The following is a 24,851-nucleotide window of genomic DNA, read 5'->3' on the forward strand; positions in this document are numbered from 1 at the left end:
TGTTTTAATTATGTAACTGATAGTTTAAGAGCAGATTGATTACACAGAACAATTTTGAGAGCAAGGTGGTCACATAGTTTGGAAATGGTTAAAATTGGCAGTTAAAAGGAAATCTATAGATGGATCAAGATTTAGTGCTTAAAAAATTAAAATTGTGATGTGTATGGTGCATTTCAGTGTAAAATTATTTTGCTTATTAGCTTGAGGTGGCAGCAGATACATATATATATATATATTTTAATTATTTAATTAATTTATTTATTTTTGGCTGTGTTAGGTCTTCATTTCTGTGCGAGGGCTTTATCTAGTTGTGGCGAGTGGGGGCCAGCCACTCTTTATTGCGATGCACGGGCCTCTCACTATCGCGGCCTCTCTTGTTGTGGAGCACAGGCTGCAGATGCGCAGACTCAGTAGTTGTGGCTCACGGGCCTAGTTGCTCCGCAGCATGTGGGATCTTTCCAGACCAGGGCTCGAACCCGTGTCCCCTGCATTGGCAGGCAGATTCTCAACCACTGCACCACCAGGGAAGCCCAGATACATACATTAATGAGAGGCAAATTTTGAGACAAGTTAACTATAAAGCAGACTTTCTATGTAATTGTTTGAGAGGAATAACACTTAAAAATAAAATAATACGATTGATTATAAACTCATTGGACACAAGAAAGTGAGATAGGTAAAGACTAAGAAGAGAATGAACTTGCAAAAGGGGAGATATGAGATACAGCTGAAAAAGAAAAGTCAAGGAAAGAGGCCTAGATTTGTGTTGCTGGAAAAGTACAGGTAAAAATTGGAAGATGATTGAAAACGGAACCAGAAGGCTTTTGGAAAATTAATATATTTATTTACCTCCTCTGGTTGAAAATCCGAAAATGGGTGGGGATAAATAATAAGAGTTGGATATTAATACTGACAGGAAATTTGGCATTTTGAAGATAAATACATTTTCCTCATAAAAAATACTTCCTGTGTTCTTCCCATAAACTGACATATATTGTGCACTAAAAGGAACTTTGAAATTTACTGAAAGTGCAGAAAGATGGAAGAGAGAAAGTTGTGGTTATTAGATCCTATGATTAGATAGGCATTTTTCATATCATTTTTTTTTTGCTGTACGCGGGCCTCTCACTGTTGTGGCCTCTCCCGTTGCAGAGCACAGGCTCCGGATGCGCAGGCTCAGCGGCCATGGCTCATGGGCCCAGCCGCTCCGCGGCATGTGGGATCTTCCCGGACCGGGGCATGAACCCATGTCCCCTGCATCGGCAGGCGGACTTTCAACCACTGTGCCACCAGGGAAGCCCTAGATAGGCATTTTCACATGAAAATAAACACCCAGACTGTAGTTGGAGGATAAAAAGTACCTGTGGATGCCTGTCTTCATTTGTCCTTTGTCTGGTAGGTAATGCAAGTGCTCTTCAAGTCACTGGAATGGCACAGTTTTAAAGTGTTATTCCTTTTCACCCAGTGGCACTTGTAAATTATCAGGAGGGTAAAATTCCTAGGTTTTGTATTAAGAGGATTAATCAGTGAAGTTTATACAGAGAGGTCAGTGTGGACAAGTAAACTTTTTAAGAAATCACCTAGCTTCTATCCCAAACAATTAAAAGTATGTATTGAGACCTTAACACCAAGTTTATTTGAAGGTAGAGGAAGAGGCACAGTGGTTGAGAGATCCTGGTAAGAAAAGCTCCATGGGAGATAGAGTAGGAATTAAAAATAATGTTAATGTTACAGTATTAAAATTTGAAATGGTTGTACTTGGCCTACTTCCTTGAGATGAGAATGTTAAAATTTGGAACTGTGAAGTGCTGTGCAGGCATAAACTAGGGATGGTATCACCACTAGGTGCTACTAGGACAGAGGAGAGCTGGGGGGACTGAAGGCAGACAGAATCTGAAGAGAGAGCGCAGTGCTGGAGATAACTGCTCGGAGATGCCGAGCAGAGTAGCGCCTGCCAGTCCAGCATGGGGTCATCCCTGCTAGTCAGTGGAATGGAAGTGCGCAAGATACAGTATTGGCACAGAAGCGGAGACTGGAGTGAGGGTGACTGCATGAGGTGAGGAAGAACAGTTGGACTCAGTGTTTGGAGGCTACGCAGGAAGTTGGAAGTGTCTTCAAATCTGTAGGGTACCAGAGTGGTGATTATTTGGAGAGTTTGGTAAAAGTAAACAATTCTGAAGTTTAAAGGCATTGGGTATTGAGAAAGTTTTTGCTCCTTCCTCTTCCCTTCTCCCTACATGTAGTCCCCAGGGTTGTGAAATTGAGGCCTAATGATGAGTAGTCCCTATAAAATTGATTTTTCATTTCTGAATATTTAGGTCATACAGAAATTGTAAAGTCTAACAGAATTATGCTTTATTATAACAGGATTCCACTAGAAAAATACCCTTGAGATACATCCAAAAAGCTGTCTATGTAGTTAGAGCCATTACATCGTTTACTAAGGTTACCCTTAGTAAAAGATCTCAGCGTGCCCAGAAATGAGAGGTTCCCAAGAAGCAGAACTCAAAACCTAGATGGTCCTGTGCAAATCAGGATGAGTTGTTTACTGTCCTGTTCTATAAATTCATTGAAATGATCAACAGTATATTTTTATAAATGATCTCTATATAGAAGTAATATTCTTTTATTGTTTAAAATTAAATCCCCTATTTTGTAGTTTATTTTTTTTCAAGGGGTAAGTTTTTGGTACTTTTTTTTTTTTTTTTGGCTACGTCGGGTCTTAGTTGAGGCACGCGGGATCTTCATTATGGTGAGCAGGCTCTTTGTTGCAGTGCGTGGGCTTCTCTCTAGTTGTGGCACGCGGGCTGCAGAGCGTGGGGGCTCGCTAGTTGTGGCACACGGGCTCTAGAGTGGGCGGGCTCAGTAGTTGTGGCATGCGGGCTTGGTTGCCCCGTAGCATGTGGGATCTTAGTTCCCCGACCAGGGATCAAACCCACGTCCCCTGCATTGGAAGGTGGACTCTTAACCACTGGACCACCAGGGAAGTCCCTAGTTTATGATTTTATGAAATACTTATTTTCTGCTTTAGAGTTGTTGAATCTTGGATATTTTAGGGAGAGAGAGGCTTTGTTCATCTATCTTTATCTTTGCCACACTCACTGAATTTTAAATTTTGTGCTGTTGTCTAAATGGAGGCTTTCTAACCTTTCAAGTTCCACATTCATTGGACTAAACTTCTTTAGCAACTGGTATGTACCATCCTGTCTTGTTACTGAGATGTTACCTGTGTATTAATATCATCTTTAAAACTAGAGTACCCGTATGGAAACGGGGGCTTTGTCTTGTACCATTTTTGTGTCCTTGCCATACCCACTTTACAGACTAGGCAGTCAGTATGTTTATTAATTGATCCAGGCAGATAGATATATGATGATATTTCTCTGTCTTTTCCAGTCTTTAATGCTATGCATAGTATGCAAAATGGATCAGATCTTTTGATATTTTTTTTAAAATTTTGCTTCTGACTTAAGAATGACATCATGAAGTAAGCAGACAATTAAGATGTACCTTCTAAGTGAGGAGTTGGTAGGTCTGTAACCTTGGAGGACTGGAAATGTATTTTATTATCTACATTCAGGACTCTTACTCTGTTCTTTGCAGTTGAATAATAATGAACCCATATTCAACTTTGTGGCATTTTTAAAGGGTTGAGCTGGACATAATCAGCTTACATATAACTGGCCATATCCTCTGGGCATAGGTTATGACCTAAATTCATTTGGATGAATAACCAATTCACTTCAAAGTTTGTTAAAACTCAGGCTTTGTTTTTTCTTTTGTCACACTTGGTCACACAGCTGTTAAGTGGCAGAATTGGAAATGAAATTCAAGTAGTCTAACTGCAGAATTGGCTCTTGAAAACTTTGAGCCATATTGTCTCCTACAATTTGCTTCACTTCTGTTCCCTATCCTGGTTATGGCTCCATCACCCACCCAGATAGTGAAGTGGGAAATTTTGGTTGTTCAGAATCCTTCTTCTTTCTAAGCCTCAGCTATCCCATAATCATCTGTCAGAGATCTTATACATATGCTGAGTTTTTTCCTTCACATTACCAGTGCTCTGGTTCAGATAAACTGAATTTTTTTTTTTTTTTCTGTACGCGGGCCTCTTACTGTTGTGGTCTCTCCCGTTGCGGAGCACAGGCTCCGGATGCGCAGGCTCCGCGGCCATGGCTCACAGGCCCAGCTGCTCCGCAGCATGTGGGATCTTCCCGGACCGGGGCACAAACCCGTGTCCCTTGCATCGGCAGGTGCGCTCTCTACCACTGCGCCACCAGGGAGGCCCTAAACTGATTATTTTAAATCTAGACCCTTGCTACCAAAGTTATTCTTCTAAAATGCGGTTCTTGCTGTGGAAACCTATCAGTGTCTATCAGTTACCTTCAGGATAAGCTTTAAACTACTGTGCTTGGTATACTTTAGATACCATATGAACTATCCCATAGGATCCTATACAGTTTAGATTACCGTTTGCCTGTTGGCCTCATCACTTTGCACCAACCTTACCAACAGTTCTCCAGCGCGCCATACTTTCCATAATTCTTTCTTGAAGAATTATACTTTAAGGCACAGTTCATTCAAATGTTACCTTATCTGTGAACCTTTTCCTGATTCCTGTAGGTTGGATTATCCATTTCTCTTGTGAACCTCAGATGTACTAGTTGACATTTTGCATCTATTTTAGTAACTGTCACACTGAAAGCTGTTTATTTGTTTATAGGTTGTCTCCTCACTAGACTATGAGCTCCTTGAAAGAAGGAATCGTGTCTTACTCATCTTTCTGTCTCCAGTATCTAGAACAGTTCCTGGTACAAAGTAAGTGATTAACAACTTTATTTAACTAAGACTGTATTTAGGAGTTAAACTCCATACATGCTGACAGTTAATTATACCTATGTAGACTGAGAAATACATTGTCATAAAAAATATGGTTATAGATCTTTAACACTTCTGAGCCACAGTTTCCTCATCTATAAGATGGAAATAGTACCTCCCTACTCATATAGTGTTATTATAATGCTCAGATAAAAGAATATATAGATATGGAAGCAACCTAAGTGTCCATCAGCAGATGAGTGGATTAAGAAGATATGGCATAGGGCTTCCCTGGTGGCGCAGTGGTTGAGAGTCCGCCTGCTGATGCACGGGACACGGGTTCGTGCCCTGGTCCGGGAAGATCCCACATGCTGTGGAGTGGCTGAGCCCGTGAGCCTTGGCCGCTGAGCCTGCGCGTCCGGAGCCTGTGCTCCGCAACGGGAGAGGCCACAACAGTGAGAGGCCCATGTACCGCAAAAAAAAAAAAAAAGAAGATATGGCATATAAATACAGTGGAATATTTTATGCAGCTATAAAAAAGAATGAAATTTTGCCATTTGTAGCAGCGGATGGACTTGGAGGGTAATATGCTAAGTGAAATAAGTCAGACAGAGAAAGACATGCTGTATGATATCACTTATATGTGGAATTAAAAAATACAACAAACTAGTGAGTATAACAAAAAAGAAACAGACTCATAGAGAACAAACTAGTGGTTACTGTTGTTAAGAGGGAAGGGGGAGGGGCAATGTAGGGGCAGGGGATTGATTAAGAGGTATAAACTATTATGTATAAAATAAGCTACAAGGATATATTTGTACAAACTGGGAATACAGCCAATATTTTATGATAACTATAAATGGAGTATAATCTTTAAAAATTATAAGTCACTACACTGTACACCTGTAACATATAATATTGTACATCAACTATACTTCAATAAAAAATTATCATATTAAAAAAAGAATGTATGTAACAGTACATTACATGTATTTTAAGTGCCGTAACATCTTTGTTATTAAATGAAGTGTGAGAACTAATTGCATGTTGAAGTAGATGATTTTGTTTGCTGTGTATCTTCCCTTTTAAGGCAAAATAGCACCATTTTTGAAGGATCTTTATCATTTGCAGTTTAAATTTGCAGTTATTGGTGACTGGAGGCATGCACTCTTGAGTCTGAGGGCTGGTTTATATAAGACAAAGGGAGAAGTAGCTTGGAGGTGAGAATCTGGATACAGAAAAAGTTTTAAGCTGTTAGAGCGAACAGTCTTTTGCCTAGTTGGCATTTTCCCAGTCTGCACAGCATTTTAAACTTTACAATTCTTTTTATGTACCTTATTCTCAACCTCAGCAATTACCTTTCTGTCTAATTCACTAATAAAGTCCCTCAATTTTCTTTTAATCTACCTCCAAATGAATTCTTATATTCACTTATCCTTAGGTCCATCATTTACTGTTCAGAGGAAGAAGTGCCTTTTTCGTGGAAGACTAATTACACATCATCTGTATGAAAGCTCTAGCTTTTCTTTCTTTTTCTTAGGCTGCAGACATACTCCCTTACCACCACATTTGATGAATTAGTGCTCTACACTTTCCTGTGTCTACTTCCTTGCCTTCCATGCATTCTTTACATTTTTAAAAATTCTGTAATTTGAACATGCCAATTCCAGATTATATGTAACATATGGAATTTAATAATAGAAACAAACATTTGGGAACCAACCATTCGACTTAGAACTAGGTCAATACTAACACAGTTAAAGAGCTACCTGTGAGTACCTCTGTAACCCCATATTCCTGTCTTTCCCCAGCCCCTGAAGTAACTGCTATTTTGAATTTTTTTTTAAATTTCTTTTTTAAAAATAGTATTACCACAAATACAGTTCTTTGTTTTGAGTTTAATGTTTTGTTTAGAGTCTTTTTAAAGCTTGCACAAATGGTATTTTATTATAGAGAAATGTCTATAAATCTTTATACATTTCAAAGAAAACATTCAACCATCATAAAAGAATAATAGAAAAATCTCAGAATGCATATTCAAATTTATGACAAGAAAATAATCATGGAGACTTATTTTTGTACTGTGTGGGTATTGAATAAGAAAGCTCCTTATTCAGAGTGTAGCAGGTATATTTCCACACACTAATTTCTTGAGTTTGGCAGAAGTGTTTCAGTTAGATTGATGGTGTACTCCTTGGAGGAGTCACAGCTTGTCATTTGGTTGCCCTTTGGACCTCAGCAGTTCTTCAGTGGGCTTCATTCAATTGTTTATTGATAGTATAAGCTTTTGAGACTCAGGATCCACAATCCCCCCATGTTTCTGGATTTTTTTCAATCATGGAATCATGGCATTTTCAAAATAAATGCATAGCAAAAGATGAGGCCATGATAACCGCCAGAAGAATACATTTCTTTCTTCTTTGTCATTAGGAGTTGGAAGCATTTCTTGATGCTCAATGTAGAACGTAGAACGTTAAATCTTGGAGGGTGGGACTAAGTGAGAGGAAGATGTTAATACCTAGAACTCCTGTTTGTCTTTTTTCATTTACTATTGTATTTCTAAGATACATTCATGTTGTTGCTTACAGCTATAGTTCATTCATTCTCACTACTTTTCCATTGTGTGTTAGCCTAATTCTTTTAACCATGGTTCTACCAGTGGACATTTGAGCATTTTTGTTGTTGTTGTTATTATGAAGAATGCTTATACTTGGCACACAAGTACAAAAATTTTTATAGTATGTATCTAGAATTGCTTATTGAAGGACATGCAAATGTTCAACTTTACATAATAATGCCAAATTGTTTTCCAACAATTTTACCAAATTTAACACCTACCAGCAGGACTTTACCAATTTAAACACCTAGTAGCAATGTGTAAGAGCCATTTTTGGAGCCACTGCTCCATTTTTTTTTTTTTTTTTTTGCTGTTATTTGGTACTGTCAAAACTTCTAGTTATTACCATTCTAGTGAGTTTGAAAATAACATCTCATGTGGTCTTAGCTAGTATTTCTCTGATGAATAATGAGATTCTATATCTTTTAAAATACTTATTGGCCAAACAAGTTTCCTGTGTATAAAATTTCTGTTCAGGTTTTTTTGCCCATTTGCTTCCTGTGTTTTTATTTTTTGTGTTTTTTTGAGGTTCTTAAATAGTTTAAATAATAATCTTTAATCAGTTTTAAGTTTTGTAAATATCTCCCAGTTTGTGGCTTGTCTTTTAGGTTTTTTTTTTTTTTAATGATGTTTTATGGTAAACAGAAGTTCTCAGTTTCCACATAGTTAAAATACTTATTCTTTTCTTCTTTGGTTAGTATGCTTGTTTAAGAAATCTTTCCTTCTGGGAGGACACAAAACAACAGTTTTCTGCTGTAATTTCTTAAAGTTTTAAAGTTTGCCTTTCATATAATATCACTAGTCCATCTTGAATTGATTTTGTATGTGAGGTAGAGATCCAGTTTAATTCTTTCCATATTGATAATATTAGGACCATTTAATTGTCCCTCCTTTCCCACAGATCTGCATTGCTACATCTGTTACCTGAGTATGTCCTTAGATACTTGGTCTTTTGGGGAACTCTTTATGTTGTTTCATTTTATTTACCCTTCTTCAGTCTTGCCAGGCATTTATTTGTTTTAGTGTTTTCTAAGAACTATGATTTTGTTGATCCTTTCTGTTACCTTTTTTCTACTTCATTAGTTTCTGTTCTTTATTATCTCCTACATTCTTTGGATTTACTCGTGATTATCTTTCTAACTTAACAGACTGGCCTGTCAACTCATTCATTTTCAACCTTTCTTCTTTTCCTAGTATAAGTCATTAAGGCTATAGATTTGCCTCTAAGTATAACTTTTACTGTATTCCAAAAATGTTTGTATGTGGTATTTTTATCATTTAGTTTTTAGTATTTTTAGAAAAATTTCCAATGTGGTTTCTGATGACTCATGAAATATTTAGAAGTGTTATTATTTTCTATTTGTATTTTAAAAATTTATCTTTCATTATTGATTTTTAACTTAATTGCATTTTGATCAGAGCCTGGGAACAGTATGATACATATTCTTTGAAATTTAGTGACATTTTCATTATCTCCCAGTGTGTGTATTATTTTTCTGTATGTCTCATGTATACTTAGAAGAATGTTTATTTTCTAGTAATTGGATGTAAGGTTCTGTTAATTAAGTCCTGCTTGTTAATCATTTTGTTTTTATTTATTTATTTTTTCAAAAAAATTTTTAAATTGGAGTATAGTTGCTTTACAGTGTTGCGCTAGCTCCTACCGCACAGCAAAGTGAACCAGCCATATGTATACACATATCCCCTCCCTTTTGGATTTCCTTCCCATTCAGGTCACCACAGAGCACTGAGTAGAATTCCCCATGCTATACAGCAGTTCCTCACTAGATAATCTATTTCATACCCAGCGGTTTATATATGTCAATCCCAGTCTCCCAATTCATCCCACCCAGCATTTCCCCCGCTAGTGTCCACGTGTTTATTCTCTTCATCATGTCTCTATTTCTGCTTTGCAAATAGTTTCATCTGTTTTGGTCCACTTGATCCATGGAAAATTAGTGTGTGTTGAAATCGCCCAAGGCAATGGTCAATTTGTCAGTTTCTTTCTGTGGTTCTAACAATCTTTGGAGGCTTTTCTCCCCCCAGGAGATGGTGAATTTTATTTTGCCTTGTATGGATAGAGATTTGATTTGCTTAGAAATGTTCCATGGTAAAGAGAGACCAGGAGAAAGCACAGTATGTAGAATTCTATTTTAATTTTCACTGTCAACTGGGAGAGCAGCATACTCACAGTACTGAACTCAGAAGCTGGATTCTTCAGGGTTCTTTGGCTCAGCTGCAGATTGGAGTTCTTGATCCTTTGTTATGTTTCCTTTCAGACTTCTTCCATTAGTCTTTGTTCCTTCATCTCTTGGTCCATGCTTGAGTTCCCACTTTCACCTTTTGGGACACTCACCAAATCTGTTTTATTTTCATCTTTCCAGGTTTCATCTTTCCTGAGATGTTGAGCTGGAGTGACTTTTCCTTCATCACTTGTAGGGGATTGCTGCTCTATGTTTGAGCTCTGAGATCAAGTAGAAAGATTAGCACTTCACTTCACCCAAGCATTCTCTGTTGATGGAGGGGCCAGCATTACCTTTAGTAGCTAATCAGGTTTGGGAAGCTTAGAAGTTGGAGAGTGACAGTCTTTTGCCTTAGTGAGTATTTCATTTTCCAGAGACATCTCACTCTCCTTCATGCATCCCCATCTGACTTCTGGCAGATGTGGCAAGGTCCCAATCTGAGATGACGCACTTCCTGTCTTTGACCATTACTGTTCTAAATTTTCTTCACTCTGCCAGTTTGGGTGTCTCTCCTGAGGCTGTCATTCTAGTTTTGGTTCATCGAACTGATGCTGCGATTTCTCCCTTTCCTCCTGTAGCTGGTCTTCTACTTGCTGTCTCACAGGTGGGTCAGCAGGCTTTGCTGCTCCAAAGATGGAAGCTGCTTGACTAAACTGGGAAGTACCAGCAGAGGAGTCATCTTCCTTAGGACTACTCTGAGGCTTTAGATTCAGTTTGGGTCTCTGGGAGGGTCCTCTATCATCACACCTGTAATCATCTGGAGAGCAGTTGTCTTTGGTGCTCTACGACTGAATGTCCTGTCTATCCATCTTCACAGTGGTCCTGCTTCCTCTGTAGTCGTCATCCCTATAGTACCCACTACGACTTGCATTTCTGCCATTGTTTATCCTGAAGTCATAGCCTCTACCATGGTCTCTGCTGCCTTAGTCATGATAGCAGTCCTGGCCTCCGTAGTGATCACAGTGTTTGCCTTCAAAGCTCTCTTCACCTCTCCTAGGTGGATAGTCAAATCCAAGCTGTCTATGGCAGGACAGTTCCTCAAGTCTGTATCGATTTTGTGAGAAAGCTGATTTCTTTTTCAGCCCAAAGAATGATCATCCTTGTCTTTTTCCCGTGCTTGATTAGCAGTGTCCCCTGGAATTCTGTTACCTAGAGATTTTTTTATTGAGGTTGAGGACACAGAGCAGGGACTCCAGGTTCTCAAACTCAGCATTATTGAAACCTTTCAACCTCTCTGGATTACTGGGTTCGCATGGTAAATACGCTGCACTGATACTTAATCCTCTAAAGAATTCCTTAATGGAGACTTCTGTCTATCACAAGTTGGGTTCCCCAGAAAAGCAGTGTAGGGTGGCAGATGGGGAAATGGCTCTGGTTCCCAGGCAGCCTGTGGAGCAGTGGGCAGGATGTATTGGTTAGTTGCAGGTGCCTTATACATGTTGTCATCCTAACTGTGCCAAGTGCTTGAAACATCCTCCAGATCATCTGTTCTATCAGTCCAGCTGACTGGTTTGGGGATATAGATGCTGCTTCCACCAGTGTTACTACCATCCTCAGCCTGTAAGCCTGTTAGGGAGATAGGGTTCCCATTCTTCTTGGCTCAGGTCACTTTGCTGGGCTAGGGGAAAGAACCAAAACGAGGCTTTTTTTCTTTTTTTTTTTTTTAAGCATGCAAATTTGGAGTTTTATTTCTACTTACTAGATTGGATCTTGTATCATTTTCTTTGTTCTCCCTAATAATGCTCTTTTTCTGCTATTATAACTAATCCCAGCTTTCTTTTTGTTTATATTTGCCTAATATGTCCTTCTCCATATTTTTGCTTTCATCCAATCAGCATCTTTATTTTGTAGGTGTCTCTTGTCTTACTTTTGAATTTGTCCGTATACATTTATTGTGATTATTTCTATATTTGAACTCTCTTTGTGCTTTCTGATAGTCCGGGTTGCTTTATGCCTTTTTTTTTTCCTTTCCTTTTCTAGCCTTTTTTTGGGAATTGATTTTTTTTTTTTAAATTGTATTCTCTTCTCTACTAGTTTGGAAATTACACTCACTTATTTCTATTCTTTTATGATTACCCTTGAAATTCTGCTGACATACTATTAATATATAGGCTAAAGTTAAACCAGATCATAATCCCTCTGCTGGACAATGCAAGAATTTACATCACCAACTCCTATCCTCTCTCTTCCTACCCTGCTCCTCCATTATATGCTTCTGTTCCTTATTCCATATTTGAACGGTTTATACGGGTTTTATTTAAATACCATAATAAGATGTTGTTATTGTTATTTTATTCAGACAATGTTTATTTAGATTTATTTGTATGCTTACTAATTTCTTTACTCGTCTTTTCCTTCTTGCATCTGAGATCATCCTTGTGTGTAATTTTACTCTTTTATGAAACATGTCCTTTAGATTTTGTTGAAGTAAAGGTCTGCTGCCGGTAAACTCTCTTTTGGTTTATCTGGCAAAGTCTTAATGCCTTCTGTGTCCCAGAGAGAGTTTTAGTGGTTGAATAATTTTTGTCTCAGTTCTTTGCACATAGATGCTTGTTCTACGTTTTGTGCTTCCATTGCTGCTGTTGAGAATTCTGCTATCACTTTACTCTCTTCTTTTATATGTAATCACTTTTCTTTCTGGCTGCTTTTAACATGCTCTCTTTTGGTGTTCTGCAGTTTGACTGCTTTGTGTCCAAATGTGAGTGTCTTTATGTTTATCCTGCCTCTTTTATATATATTGTATTTCTTAGAATTGTGAATAAATGTTTTTCATGACTCCAGAAAATTAAGTCATTTTCTCTCCTGGTATGACCTCCTCTTTCTTCATTTTCTGAGATTATGAGTAGAAATATATTTCAGGTCACGTTTTATCTTTCACGTCTTTTAGCTTCTTTTTCATATTTTCAAGCTGTTTATTTCAGCATTACTTCTAAATGATTTTTTTAGGTTTATGTTCAAGTTTACTGATTCTTAAGTTCTGTCTAATCTGAATAAACTATGGATTTTAATTAATAATATATTGATATTGGTTCATTGATTATGACAAGTGTAGCATACTAATATAAGAAATTAATAGTAGGGGAAACTGGGTATAGGGTATATGAGAACTCTGTTATCTTCACAACTTTTCTGTAAATCTGAAACTATTCTAAAATGAAGAGTTTAAACAAATTCTATATGATTCTTTTTCAGATATGCAATGCCATTTTCATAGTCTCTTTGCTTGACCATGTTTTATTTTATCTTTTATTGCTAAAACTAATTTTTAAAAGTTTGTTTAATAATCATAATATGTAAAGTTCATAAAGGGTAAGAAACATATTTGTTAATATTTCTCAATCTTGCCCTGAATGTTCTACTTTATGTTAGTAGGTTAAAAGTGTATAGAAGGTTAGCCTTAAAATATTTGCCATGCAGAAGAAAGCTGCTTTGTATTTTATTTAAAAACTAAAAATTGGGTGGAGCAGTGAAACAGAACTTGAAAAAAATTATCTATAAAAAGAAACATGCAGGATTTACTGGGGACATGACAACTTAATGTAATATATAAACCTGCTCTAGGTACTGTATTTAAAGATTATGATAAAGGACATTGTTGGGACAGGTGATGAAATTATAGTATATGGACTGTATATTAGATAATAATAATGTACTAGCTAAGTTCCTGAATTCTATTATTGTATTGTATTGTGAGAATATTTTTATTCATAGGAAATACATACTAAAGTATTAAAGAGTAAAGGGACAGTTTACTTAGGTGGTTCAGGTAGTAAATTAATACTGTATAATATTATATAATATGTAAAAATAAACATATAAAAATTATTTGTGTATTTGTTTGATTTATAAATCAACACATGACCCTGGATTCTTAGTACCATCATTTATTTTGTTGCTCAAGTTGACCTAGATATGGTTACTTAGCCATATTCTCTTGTAGTTCTTACAATAATAATAAGTCTTAATTTTAAATGGGGGACAGCTGTGGCTATATCAACATGTGATGGGTTGAAAATATTCTCTTAAGTGTGGTTTCTTAGTTAATTCAAGTAAACAGTGTTAATCATATTGAAAATTATAATCTCTAATATATGAATAAATTAACTTTTTTGTAGGTTTAAGCTGAATTTTGGGACATGGCCACTGCTTCACCAAGGTCTGATACTAGTAATAATGACAGTGGAAGGTTACAGTTACAGGTAACTGGTAAGTTATTTGCACAATAATTTAAAATAGTAGTTCCTTGATGAAACTTTCTTTTTAATACCTAATTCAGCAGACTTATTTCATAAGTATATTTTCTTTTAGATTCATGCCATGGTGTATTTGTTGCAATAGGCCTCAAAGCTAGAAACCCTCTAAAAATATTTTATGTGTTCAGTAAGTGTTTATTGAACCTGTGCTGGATGCAGAGAAGCTATATCCTCTGGTGGTGGGAGAATTTGTGTATTGGAATAAACACCATTGAGCTGGTCCTTAAATGATTATTAGGATGGAGAAGGATGCTAAAAGCCTTTTTTCATCCATTTAAGCTATTCATTTAATCATTGGGCAAATATTTGTTAAGTGGAATTCTATATATGAAAACACAGGCCCTAGTACTCCAGGAACTTACTATATAATGTTGAGACAGATTTGTTTTGCATGGACAGTTACCATGCAAAGTGATCATTAACTGGATGCAGTGAGAACTTAGAGGAAAGTGTCATAGGTCTGCTTGGGATTGGAGATGGCCTATAGATCTAGGAGAATAGGGTAAGAGAAAGACTCACAGAGGGTAACACTTTGACTCTTGTAGGAGGGCTCAGAGTTCATTTCAAATTAGATTGGCAGCTAAAAGCATGAGAGAGAGAGGGAACAGCATATGTAAAAGCATGAAAGAGCCTTTTTTTAGGTGACTTCAGACAATTTATTTTAGCTAGTTGGAATAATGATTCAAGGAGTGGTCCTTAAACCAGCAATTTTACTAGTAGAAATTTATTTTGTAGGTATTTATATTATTTATTAATGCATATAAATAATGTCCATATATAATATATGTATATAGTTTTTTTATATATAAATATCTACAAGATGAATTAGTAGAAGTAACAGAGAGAGAGTGAGAGAGAGTTTTTAATAGCAAAAGACTGACAGTGGAATTCTAGATAAACAATGACATGAAATAAATGAATATGGGTACCAGTAAGAGCCAAGTTCTAAGATAATATTAAGTGAAAGAGCAAGTTGTGGAATAGTGTGTTTAGTATGTGACCATATGGATGTGAAAAAGGAGGGGTGTTTGTATGTGCCTCTATGCTTATAACATTAGAAATAATATTTGCCTTAGGTGGGGCAGGATTGAGCTTAGAATAAGAAGGAGATATTACTGTAATTCCCGTGGTACTCATTACTGTGAGGTCAGTTGTTTCTAGGAGTTTTCAGTGAACGAGAACTAGGAAATGTTTATTGTCTTAGAAAGCAAAAAACAAATCCTGAGTTCATGCTGATATTTGCAATTCAAAATAATAGCTATAGCCTCTAAGTAACCATTTTCCACTAAAAGGAGCAAAAAGTTATTTTTACTTCATTTGACTTTATATTTCTATCTCTTTTCTCTTAACCTCAGAATTTTAATTCTAAATGATGTTAACACAGTTATATCTGTTTTATCCTAACATACACAGAATAGCAAAGTTAAAATTACCGAAAGTAACAGGCCCACTCATCACAGTTTTAAGATTTCTTTGTGAGCTTCCCCTCCTTAGGATGTATAGTCAGAGTACCATGTTTCAAAGTAACTTAATTTTCTATTTGGTTATGCCACCAACTGGACTAGTTAGATTCACTGCTTTTAGTTATTTACTTTTTATTTAATTTTGTTTTATCACCATACAAAACATTTATACAGTTCTGGAGTCAAAATTATTAAATTAAGGTATATTTGGAGAAGTCTGGCTACTTTATCCCATTCCTCCCCCGTCTCTCCCTTGCCCTTTTGGTAAACATTTTTATTTATTTTCATTTATCCTTCCATTTCTTCTTTTTGAAAATATAAGCAGATATGCACAGTGTATGTATTCACATCTCTCCTCCCAACCCTCTAGTTCTTAGCACCTAGTTTCTGCACCTTGCTTTTCTTCATTTAACAGTAATATCCTGGAGTAATATCTGTAGCAGGGTATTCCATACACCTTTTTATCGCTACACAGCACTCTATTGACTAGATATACCAAAATTAATTCAGCTAGCCCCCTATTGATGGACATTGGGTACCATGTTTTGTTATTGCAGATAGTCCTATGCTACAGTAAAGAGCTTCGTGCGAATGTCATTTCTTATTTTTGGTCGTGTCATTAGGATAGAATCCTAGAATGAGATTGCTGGGTCAGAGAGTAAGCACGTGTAATAATGTCAATCACAGTTGATCCCTGAACTGCAGGGTTTATGGGTGCTGACTCCTGTGCAGTTGAAAATCCGTGTATAACTTTACAGTCAGCCCTCAGTGTCCATGGTTGCACACCCATGGATTCAACCAACCGCTGATCGTGTAGTACTGCGATATGTCCTTATTTTAAAAAAACCTGCGTGTAAGCGGATCCACGCAGTTCAAACCCCTGTTGGTCAAAGGCCAACTATGTTGCCAAGTTCCTCTCCATAGGATCTGTACTATTTCTGTGTTCCCACCAGCTGTCTATGAGAATGCCTGTTTTCCTATAGCCTCATCAAGATATGCTGTCAGGCATGTTGACAGGTCAGAAGTGGTATCGTGTCATTTTAAATATCATTTCTCTCATTATAAGTGAGGTTGAGCCATGTTTAAGGGATATTTGTATTTAGTTTTCTGTGAACTGAGAACTTACATGTTTTGAAGCAATTTCCTGGTGATTCTGATGTGTATTGCACTTAAGAACCAGTTATACGTGTAATTTCTAATACTTCTGCTTTTGCTCTGCATAAGCTTAGAGCCGTATATTTGGTTACAGTGTTGCTTGTGCAGGACCTGTGGCCTACATATCTGAGGTGTGACTTTCTTCCTGTTCTTTACCTAATGTATGAGTACTTAATTGAAGTAGCAAAGACCTGATCTAGCTGATTTGAGCCAAAAGGCAACTTACAGAGAAGCTATCAGGTAGCTAATAGAATCACCGGAAGTCTAGAGAACCAATTGGAAAATAGGTATGGACCAAAGGAATGTAATTAGCCAAGATAGTGCCTCCACAGTATTTATCATTTCACATATCAGTTATTATTCTCCTTTGAAATACAGTGATGCTCTTGGGAAACCAAACTTGGACCTGTGCTAAATGGCACCAGGTTTTAGTGCCTTGCTTTTCCTCTCTTTTTTCCTTGCCTTTGCCTTTCTTTCATTTTGTTGATCTGGTTTTTTAAATTACAAAACACCTTAAAATCCACAATCTTATTGATCTAACAGTACCTTATGTAATAAATATGTACTCCAGTTTTACCAAGGAAGGAACTGAGAATCAGATTAAATGCCTTCCATTAGTAATAAGAAACTAACCAAGGTCTTATGTTGTTGCTCCTTTTATTAGGTAACAGTGACCTCTGTATTGATTTTTCTTTAATTTTTTTTTTTTTTTTTGTGGTACGTGGGTCTCTCCCTGTTGTGGCCTCTCCCGTTGCGGAGCACAGGCTCCAGACGTGCAGGCTCGGCGGCCATGGCTCACGGGCCCAGCCACTCCACGGCATGTGGGATCTTCCCGGACCGGGGCATGAACCCATGTCCCCTGCATCGGCAGGCGGACTCTCAACCACTGCGCCCCAGGGAAGCCCTAGCTTATATATTTTTATTCTTATTTCTCTTCGTAACCCATATCTGATTGGCAGCAACAGATAAGAATAAGAATATTGGTCATGAAAGCAGGAAAACTGTAACAGAAAAAAGCCAAAGTGAAAACTACCTACCATAACATGCTATAATGTGTACTATAGAGAAGCAGCTGTACATAAGAGTTAATAGTACACAGAAGTGTTATCATCTTCATTAGTCTAGATTTCAGGCTTTCTACAGGAAAGTGACAGAAACAAAGTGTGCAAGATGGATAAGAAGATAAGATTTGAGATTGAAAAACTAATGGGCTGTTATATTCACATTTATAATTTTTTAACTATAGTGTCTTATAGTACCTTAATAGTTTAATTTTAAAATTAAAAAATGTAACGATACGTATCATATTTTTGTAAGAGTGCTGTGAATTATGGGTTTAACTTTATTCTTTTCAGACGCTTCAGCATTTATGGAATAATCTATCTTTTCCCATTGATTTGAAATGCTACCATTATCATGTACTAACATCTTATTTGTTCTTTTCTTTTCACCTCTGCCCTTATAGCACAGTCAGGCTGTTTTATTTTCATTTTACAGTACTTTTAAGAAATACATTGGGGGAGAAATCTATTATTACTTTACATTTTAAATTATGCCTTTATTATTCTCTAATTTTCTTTACATTTCATTTGAATTTTAGAGTTTTCTTCCCTTCTCCTCTGTCCTCCCCGCCCCCCAAAAATCCCAATATTAGTGTTTTCATTTAGGTCATTTAAAAATAATGTATTAAAGTGCTCGCTTCAGCAGCACATATACTAAAAAAATTGGAACGATGTAAAGAAGATTAGCATGGCCCCTGAACAAGGATGACATGCAAATTCGTGAAGTGTTCCATATTTTTAGTTTATCAGTTGTAACAAAGGTACCACTTTGGTAACAGGGAAGGCTGTGCGTATGTGGGAGCAGAGAGTTTATGAAAAATCCCCCTCAATTTTGCTGCCAACCTAAGCTGCTCAAAAAATAAAGGTTTAAAGTAAAATGAAAAAAAAAAGTATTAAATTGGCGATATTGAAATCTTTCAGTGTTAAAATTTCTAAATCCAGGGATAATCATGTCATTCCCTTCAAGTTTTTTATGTTCATCAGTAAAGTTTTATAGTTATCTTCATGTATGTACATTTCTTATGTTTATTACTAGATTTTAGGGGGGTGGTATTATTATGAATGGGATTGTTATATTAAATTCTAACACATGCACAGAGGACTCTTTTTCTGATAGATTTCCCATATTTATATAACCTTACAATAGAGGATATTCTGGTATAACACCAAAGGAAACTCATGAAATAGGAAAATAAAATCTATCTTATGTATTCCACTAATTAGAATTCTTATTTGAATTAATGCGGTTATCTTTTGGTTATTTAAAATCATAGTATTCTCGTTATTTATTATATATGCACATTTTTGCCAGCATGTTATGAATTCCTTGTGAGATTAAAAATTAGCTTTTAAAAATTACTTTCCTTACCCTGCCAGCATCTGGTATTATTGAAGACTGTGCCAATTAAAAATATACAATGGATATATTTTGAATATGTCTGCAATTAACTCAGAAGAGTTAATACTATACAGTAAGTCATAATAGTTATAGAGTAATAGTCACTATTGTTGGGTGCTAGGCATTCACTGATAAGAATGGTACTTTGGACCCCTTCACTCACCAATCCTAAGAATCAGGTACTGTTTATTGTTCCCCTATTTTTCAGATGAGAAAATTGAGGGTCAGGGAGGTTAATTGACTTACTTAAAGTCAGACGTCTAGCCAAGTGGCAGAGTTAAAATATGAACCCAGATGTGTCCAACACTTTTTTTTTTAAGAGGAGCTTTGGAACCACAGCAAAATTGAGAGGAAAGTACAGAGACTTCCAGATATGCCAACCCCCACACATGCATAGCTTCCCCCATTATCAACATCCCTCACCAGAGTGCTACATTCATTACAAATGATGAACCTACATAGTCACCTAAGTTCATAGTTTACAGTAGGGTGCACACTTGGTGGCGTACATTCTGTGGGTTTGGACAAAAGTCTAATGACATGTATCCATCATTATAGTATTATACGAAGTACTTTCACTGCCCTAAAAATCCTCTGTGCTCCATCTATTCATCCCTCACCCATGCTTCCCCAGTCCCTAGCAACCGCTGATCTTTATACAGTCTTCATAGTTTTGCCTTTTCCAAAATGTTATATAATTGGAATCATGCAAGATACAGCCTTTTCAGATTGGCTTTTTTCACTTAGTATTATGCATTTAAATTTTCTCCGTGTCTCTCCATGACTTGATGACATTTCTTTTTAGCAGTGAATGATATTCCATTGTTTGGATATACCAGTCGTTTATCCATTCACCTACTGAAGAACATGGTGGTTACTTAGAAGTTTTGGCAGTTATATAAATAAAACTGCTATAAATATCCACGTGGAGGTTTTTGTATGGACATAAGTTTTCAACTCCTTTGGGTAAATACCAAGGAGTGCAATTATCGGATCATATGGTAAGCCTATGTTTAATTTTTAAGAAACCGTCAAACTGTCTTCCGAAGTGGCTGAACCATTTTGCATCCCCACCAGCGATGAATAAGAGTTCCTGTTGTTCCACATCCTCCCCAGCATTTGGTGTGGTCAGTGTTCCAGATTTTGACCATTCTAATAGGTGTGTAATGGTATCTCATTGTTGTTTTAGTTTATATTTCCCTGATGACATATGATGTTGAGCTTTTCATATGCATATCTATATATCTTCTTTGGTGAGGTGTCTGTTAGGGTCTTTGGCCCATGGGGTTGTTTTCTTACTGTTGACTTTTAAGAGTTCTTTGTGTTTTTTTGTCAGTAGTTCTTTATCAGATATGTCTTTTGCAAATATTTTCTCCCTGTCTGTGGCTTACGTTTTCACTCTCTTGACATTGTCTTTCATAGCGCAGAAGTTTTGAATTTTAATGAAGTGCACCTTATCTGATATTTCTTTCATGGATCATGCCTTTGGTGTTGTATCTAAAATGGCATCCATTGCCATGCCCAAGGTCATCTAAATTTTCTCCTGTGTTATCTTAGAGTTTTATAGTTTTGTGTTTTGCATTTAGGTCTATGATGCATTTTGAGTTAATTTTTATGAAGGGTATAAGGTCTGTGTTTAGATTTATTTGTTTGCATGTGCATGTCCAGTTGTTCCAGCACCATTTATTGAAAAGATATCCTGTTCTTTTAACACCATCCAGTAGTGCCTTCCCCTTCTTCCCCTTCTTCTAGTGTGTAGATAAGTCCTGCATATACTGAGGAAATGACTTTTATTTGGAGTGAAGAACTTTGATTGGGGGATTTCTTGGGAGAGGTCTGTGCCTTCTGTCACTTCAATGGTGTTGAATTTAATGCAGTTTGGAACAGAGAAGGATGGAAGTGAGTTTTGCCAAGACCCTGAGAGTAACACTTCAGACATAACATTGAACACTCTTTGATTACTTTATGTTGCCAGTACTTAAGTAGAGTATTTCCTTTGAATCTTTTCCTGTTCTTCAAATGTGAATTAAGGACTACTGTATTTCAGATACTCTACTTCTGCTGCAGCGTTTTTCATATCCTATTTTGGTGGTTTATTTGTGCGACTACTGATTTACATTACTGTTCGCTCACAGTAGAATGGAAGCTTACATCAGCTTGTTAATGTTCATATTCTTAACATGGGGTACATGTATGGCATGGAGGGGGCTTTCTCCTTTCTCATCTCAGACCCACAGTGTTCATAGGTAGTTGATTATAGATGTGATCTTGCTAAGTTATTACTACTTGGTAGTCATTACTTTTCCCTGCAAGTATGTATTCCCCATTTGAATTAGTAGTTGTAAAAATTATTTAAAAATCAAATGCTTAGCCTAAATTAAACAAGTCTTCCTCCAAGTCAGGTAAATTCAGTTTAAAATTCACTTTCTGTAAAGGGTTATGATTAACTTCTAGTGACATTTTGATTTTAAAGTTTTTCTTTGAAAAGGCAGATACCTCCTCCTTTTTTTGAAATCAACTTTCTAGGAAGAGCATTTTTTAAAAAATTGCCAAAGTTTATGTAATTTCAGATAGGTAAGTTATGAATTCTACCTGGCAGAGAAGTTCATAGGCAAATTGAATCTGAAGACACTTCCCTTTCTCTTGATGCTTGATGCAGTTCAGTATTAAGTTCAAATGGTTGGCAAGGATGTGGAGAAATCAGAACTCTTATACACTGCTGCTGGGTGTGTAAAATGGTACAGACACTGTGGAAAATAGCCTGGCATTTATTCAACAGAGTTACCATATGACCTAGCAATTCCACTCCTAGGTATATGCCAAGAAAATGAAAACATACGTCCACACAAAAACTTGTACGTGAATGTTTTTTTTTGTTTGTTTGTTTTCCATAACTACTCATTTTATTTATCTCACAACACACACATAGGACAGTCTCATAATAATAGTATTAATACTATCATGATGCATAAGATTATTGAAGACACTTGTGTCTGCCAGGCATCCTGAAAAAACCTGGTTAACTTCTAGGGCTGTTCTTTTTTTCAATTTTTTTTTTTTTTTTTACTCTGCAAAACAGTCATAACATAAAATTTATCGTCTTATCCATTTTTAGTGTACATTCAGTGGTATTAATTACATTCATAATGTTGTGCAACCATCATCACCATCCATCTTCATAACTCTTCATTTGTAAAACTGAAACTCTACATGCATTAAACAATAACTCCCCATGCTCGCCCCCAGCCCTTGGTGGCTACCATTCTACTTTCTGTCTCTGTGATTTTGACTACTCTCAGTATCTCATGTAAGTGGAATCATATAGTGTTTGTCTTTTTGTGACTGGCTTACTTCATTTAGCATAATGTCCTTAAGGTTCATGCATGTTGTAACATATTGCAGAATTTCCTTCCTATTTAAGGCTATGTATATCCCATGTTTTGCTCTTTCATCCTTCTTTTGATGAACAATTGTGTTGCTTCCACATTTTAGCTATTGTGAATAAAGCTCTTATGAACATAGGTGTGCAAACATCTCTTTGGGACCCTGCTTTTGATTCTTTTAGGTCTATACCTAGAAGTGGAATTGCTGGATGATATGGTAATATGTACAGTATACAAAGGTTCTAATTTCTCTACATCCTCACCAGTACTTGTTTCTGTTTTTTCGATAGTAGCCATTCTAATGGATGTGAGGTGGTATCTCATTTTGGTTTTGATTTGCGTTTCCCTAATGATTGGTGACACTGAACATTTTTTTCATGTGCTTACTGGCCATTCATATATCTTCTTTAGAGAAATGTCTGTTCAAGCCCTTGTTTTTGAATCAGGTTGTTTGTCTTTCTGTTGTTATATTTTTGGTGTCCTCTATATATTCTGGATATTAATTTTTTTTTTTTTTCCTACTGAAGGCCCAGCCCTTTCCTCTACTGACCATCTTGTTCCCTCCCTCCTTTTTTTTTTTTTTAACATCTTTATTGGGGTATATTGCTTTACAATGGTGTGTTAGTTTCTGCTTTACAACAAAGTGAATCAGTCATACATAAACATATGTTCCCATATGTCTTCCCTCTTGCGTCTCTCTCCCTCCCACCCTCCCTACCCCACCCCTCCAGGCTGTCACAAAGCACCGAGCCAATATCCCTGTGCCATGCGGCTGCTTCCCACTAGCTATCTCCCTTACTACGTTTGTTAGTGTGTATATGTCCATGACTCTCTCTCGCCCTGTCACAGCTCACCCTTCCCCCTCCTCATAACCTCAAGTCCGTTCTCTAGGAGGTCTGCGTCTTTATTCCTGCCTTACCCCTAGGTTCTTCATGACATTTTTTTTTTTCTTAAATTCCATATATATGTGTTAGCATATGGTATTTGTCTTTTTCTTTCTGACTTACTTCACTCTGTATGACAGACTCTAGGTCTATCCACCTCATTACAAATAGCTCAATTTCGTTTCTTTTTATGGCTGAGTAATATTCCATTGTATATATGTGCCACATCTTCTTTATCCATTCATCTGATGATGGGCACTTAGGTTGTTTCCATCTCCGGGCTATTGTAAATAGAGCTGCAATGAACATTTTGGTACATGACTCTTTTTGAATTTTGGTTTTCTCAGGGTATATGCCCAGTAGTGGGATTGCTGGGTCATATGGTAGTTCTATTTGTACGTGAATGTTTATAGCAGTATTATACACAGTAGCCCAAAAGTGGAAACAACCCAAATGTCTATATCAACTGCTGAGTGGATAAATAAAAAGTGGTATGCCTATACAGTGGAATATTATTTGTCAATAAAATGAATGAAAATACTGGTACATACTACAACATGGATGAACTTTGAAAGTATGCTAAGTGAAAGAAGCCAGTCACAAAAGACCATTTCATTTATATGAATTGTCCAGAATAGGCAAATCTATAGAGACAGAATAGGTTAATAGTTGCCTAGGGCTGGTGGGGAGGAAGTGGGATGGAATAGGAGGGTGACTGCTTAATGATATGGGGTTTCTTTTGGGGGTAATGAATATGTTTTAAAATTACTTACGGTGATGGTTGCACAACTCTGTGAATATATTAAAACTATTGTGCAGTTTAAATGGGTGAATTATATGCTATGTGAATTACTTCAATAAAGCTGTTAAAGTCAAATGGTTCTCAGGCATTAACAGTAGCCCTTTTATATTGTTTCTCCATCCTGCCAGTGAAAATAGTTTGAGTTGCACAAGACGCACAATTCCATTTTTATTGATTTATACTACTTTGTGGCTAAATATATTCACTAGTGATTATCATGTTTCTGTTAGTTTCTAGTGCCAAACTAAAAAGAAAAAAGAACTGGTTTGGAACAGCAATATATACAGAAGTAGTTGTAGATGGAGAAAGTAAGAAAACAGCAAAATCCAGTAGTTCTTCTAATCCAAAATGGGATGAACAGCTAACTGTGTAAGTATCTGGTATATAAAGAATGCAAAATTTTTAAAAGAGAGTGTGCTTCTTGGAATGTTTTTCTTTTGGTGGTATTTTTTGGGTTTTTTTGGTAAGATGACTTCAGAGTAAGGAATGCTATTTTTTAGTGTGACTAGACAATTTTAAGTATGAAAAAAATTTTGGTTTCTTTGATTTTATTTAGAAATGAAGCGTAATAGTCCTTGTTTTTGCTTTACAAACTAATGTTTTCCATATAGCGATATTTTTTCTTATTGTCTTATAAAAATAAATAGGGTAGAAAATCATTTGGCATTTCTGAAATATAATGTTATAAATTTGTGTATAGTAAAAGTGTTATAACCAATGCAATCAACTGTCTTAAATCTTTAGGTATTAGTTCGAGTAGAAATTGTGTTATT

The 24,851-nt window shown here is 36.4% G+C and overlaps 1 protein-coding gene, 1 non-coding gene and 1 pseudogene across 4 annotated transcripts in view; 2 read left to right on the forward strand and 1 right to left on the reverse strand.

Annotated features, from left to right (window-relative positions):
* Positions 1-24,851, forward strand: part of WWP1 (WW domain containing E3 ubiquitin protein ligase 1) — a 121,534-nt gene that overhangs the window by 19,017 nt on the left and 77,666 nt on the right. For 2 of the 3 annotated variants that reach the window (XM_059994847.1, XM_059994846.1), the window contains 3 exons: positions 4,724-4,818; positions 13,794-13,884; positions 24,309-24,447. In XM_059994847.1, the coding sequence (XP_059850830.1) occupies positions 13,815-13,884; positions 24,309-24,447 (209 nt within the window). In that variant the 5' untranslated portion in view covers positions 4,724-4,818; positions 13,794-13,814. The remainder of the gene's footprint in view (positions 1-4,723; positions 4,819-13,793; positions 13,885-24,308; positions 24,448-24,851) is intronic. The other variant, XM_059994848.1, reaches the window with a different exon arrangement.
* On the reverse strand, positions 9,344-12,052 carry LOC132440308 (eukaryotic translation initiation factor 4B pseudogene; annotated as a pseudogene).
* Positions 18,241-18,350, forward strand: LOC132413427 (U6 spliceosomal RNA). Its single transcript, XR_009516725.1, has one exon. It is a non-coding gene; the product is annotated as a U6 spliceosomal RNA (small nuclear RNA).

Source organism: Delphinus delphis, chromosome 17, assembly GCF_949987515.2.
Source record: "Delphinus delphis chromosome 17, mDelDel1.2, whole genome shotgun sequence".
Lineage (NCBI taxonomy): Eukaryota > Metazoa > Chordata > Mammalia > Artiodactyla > Delphinidae > Delphinus > Delphinus delphis.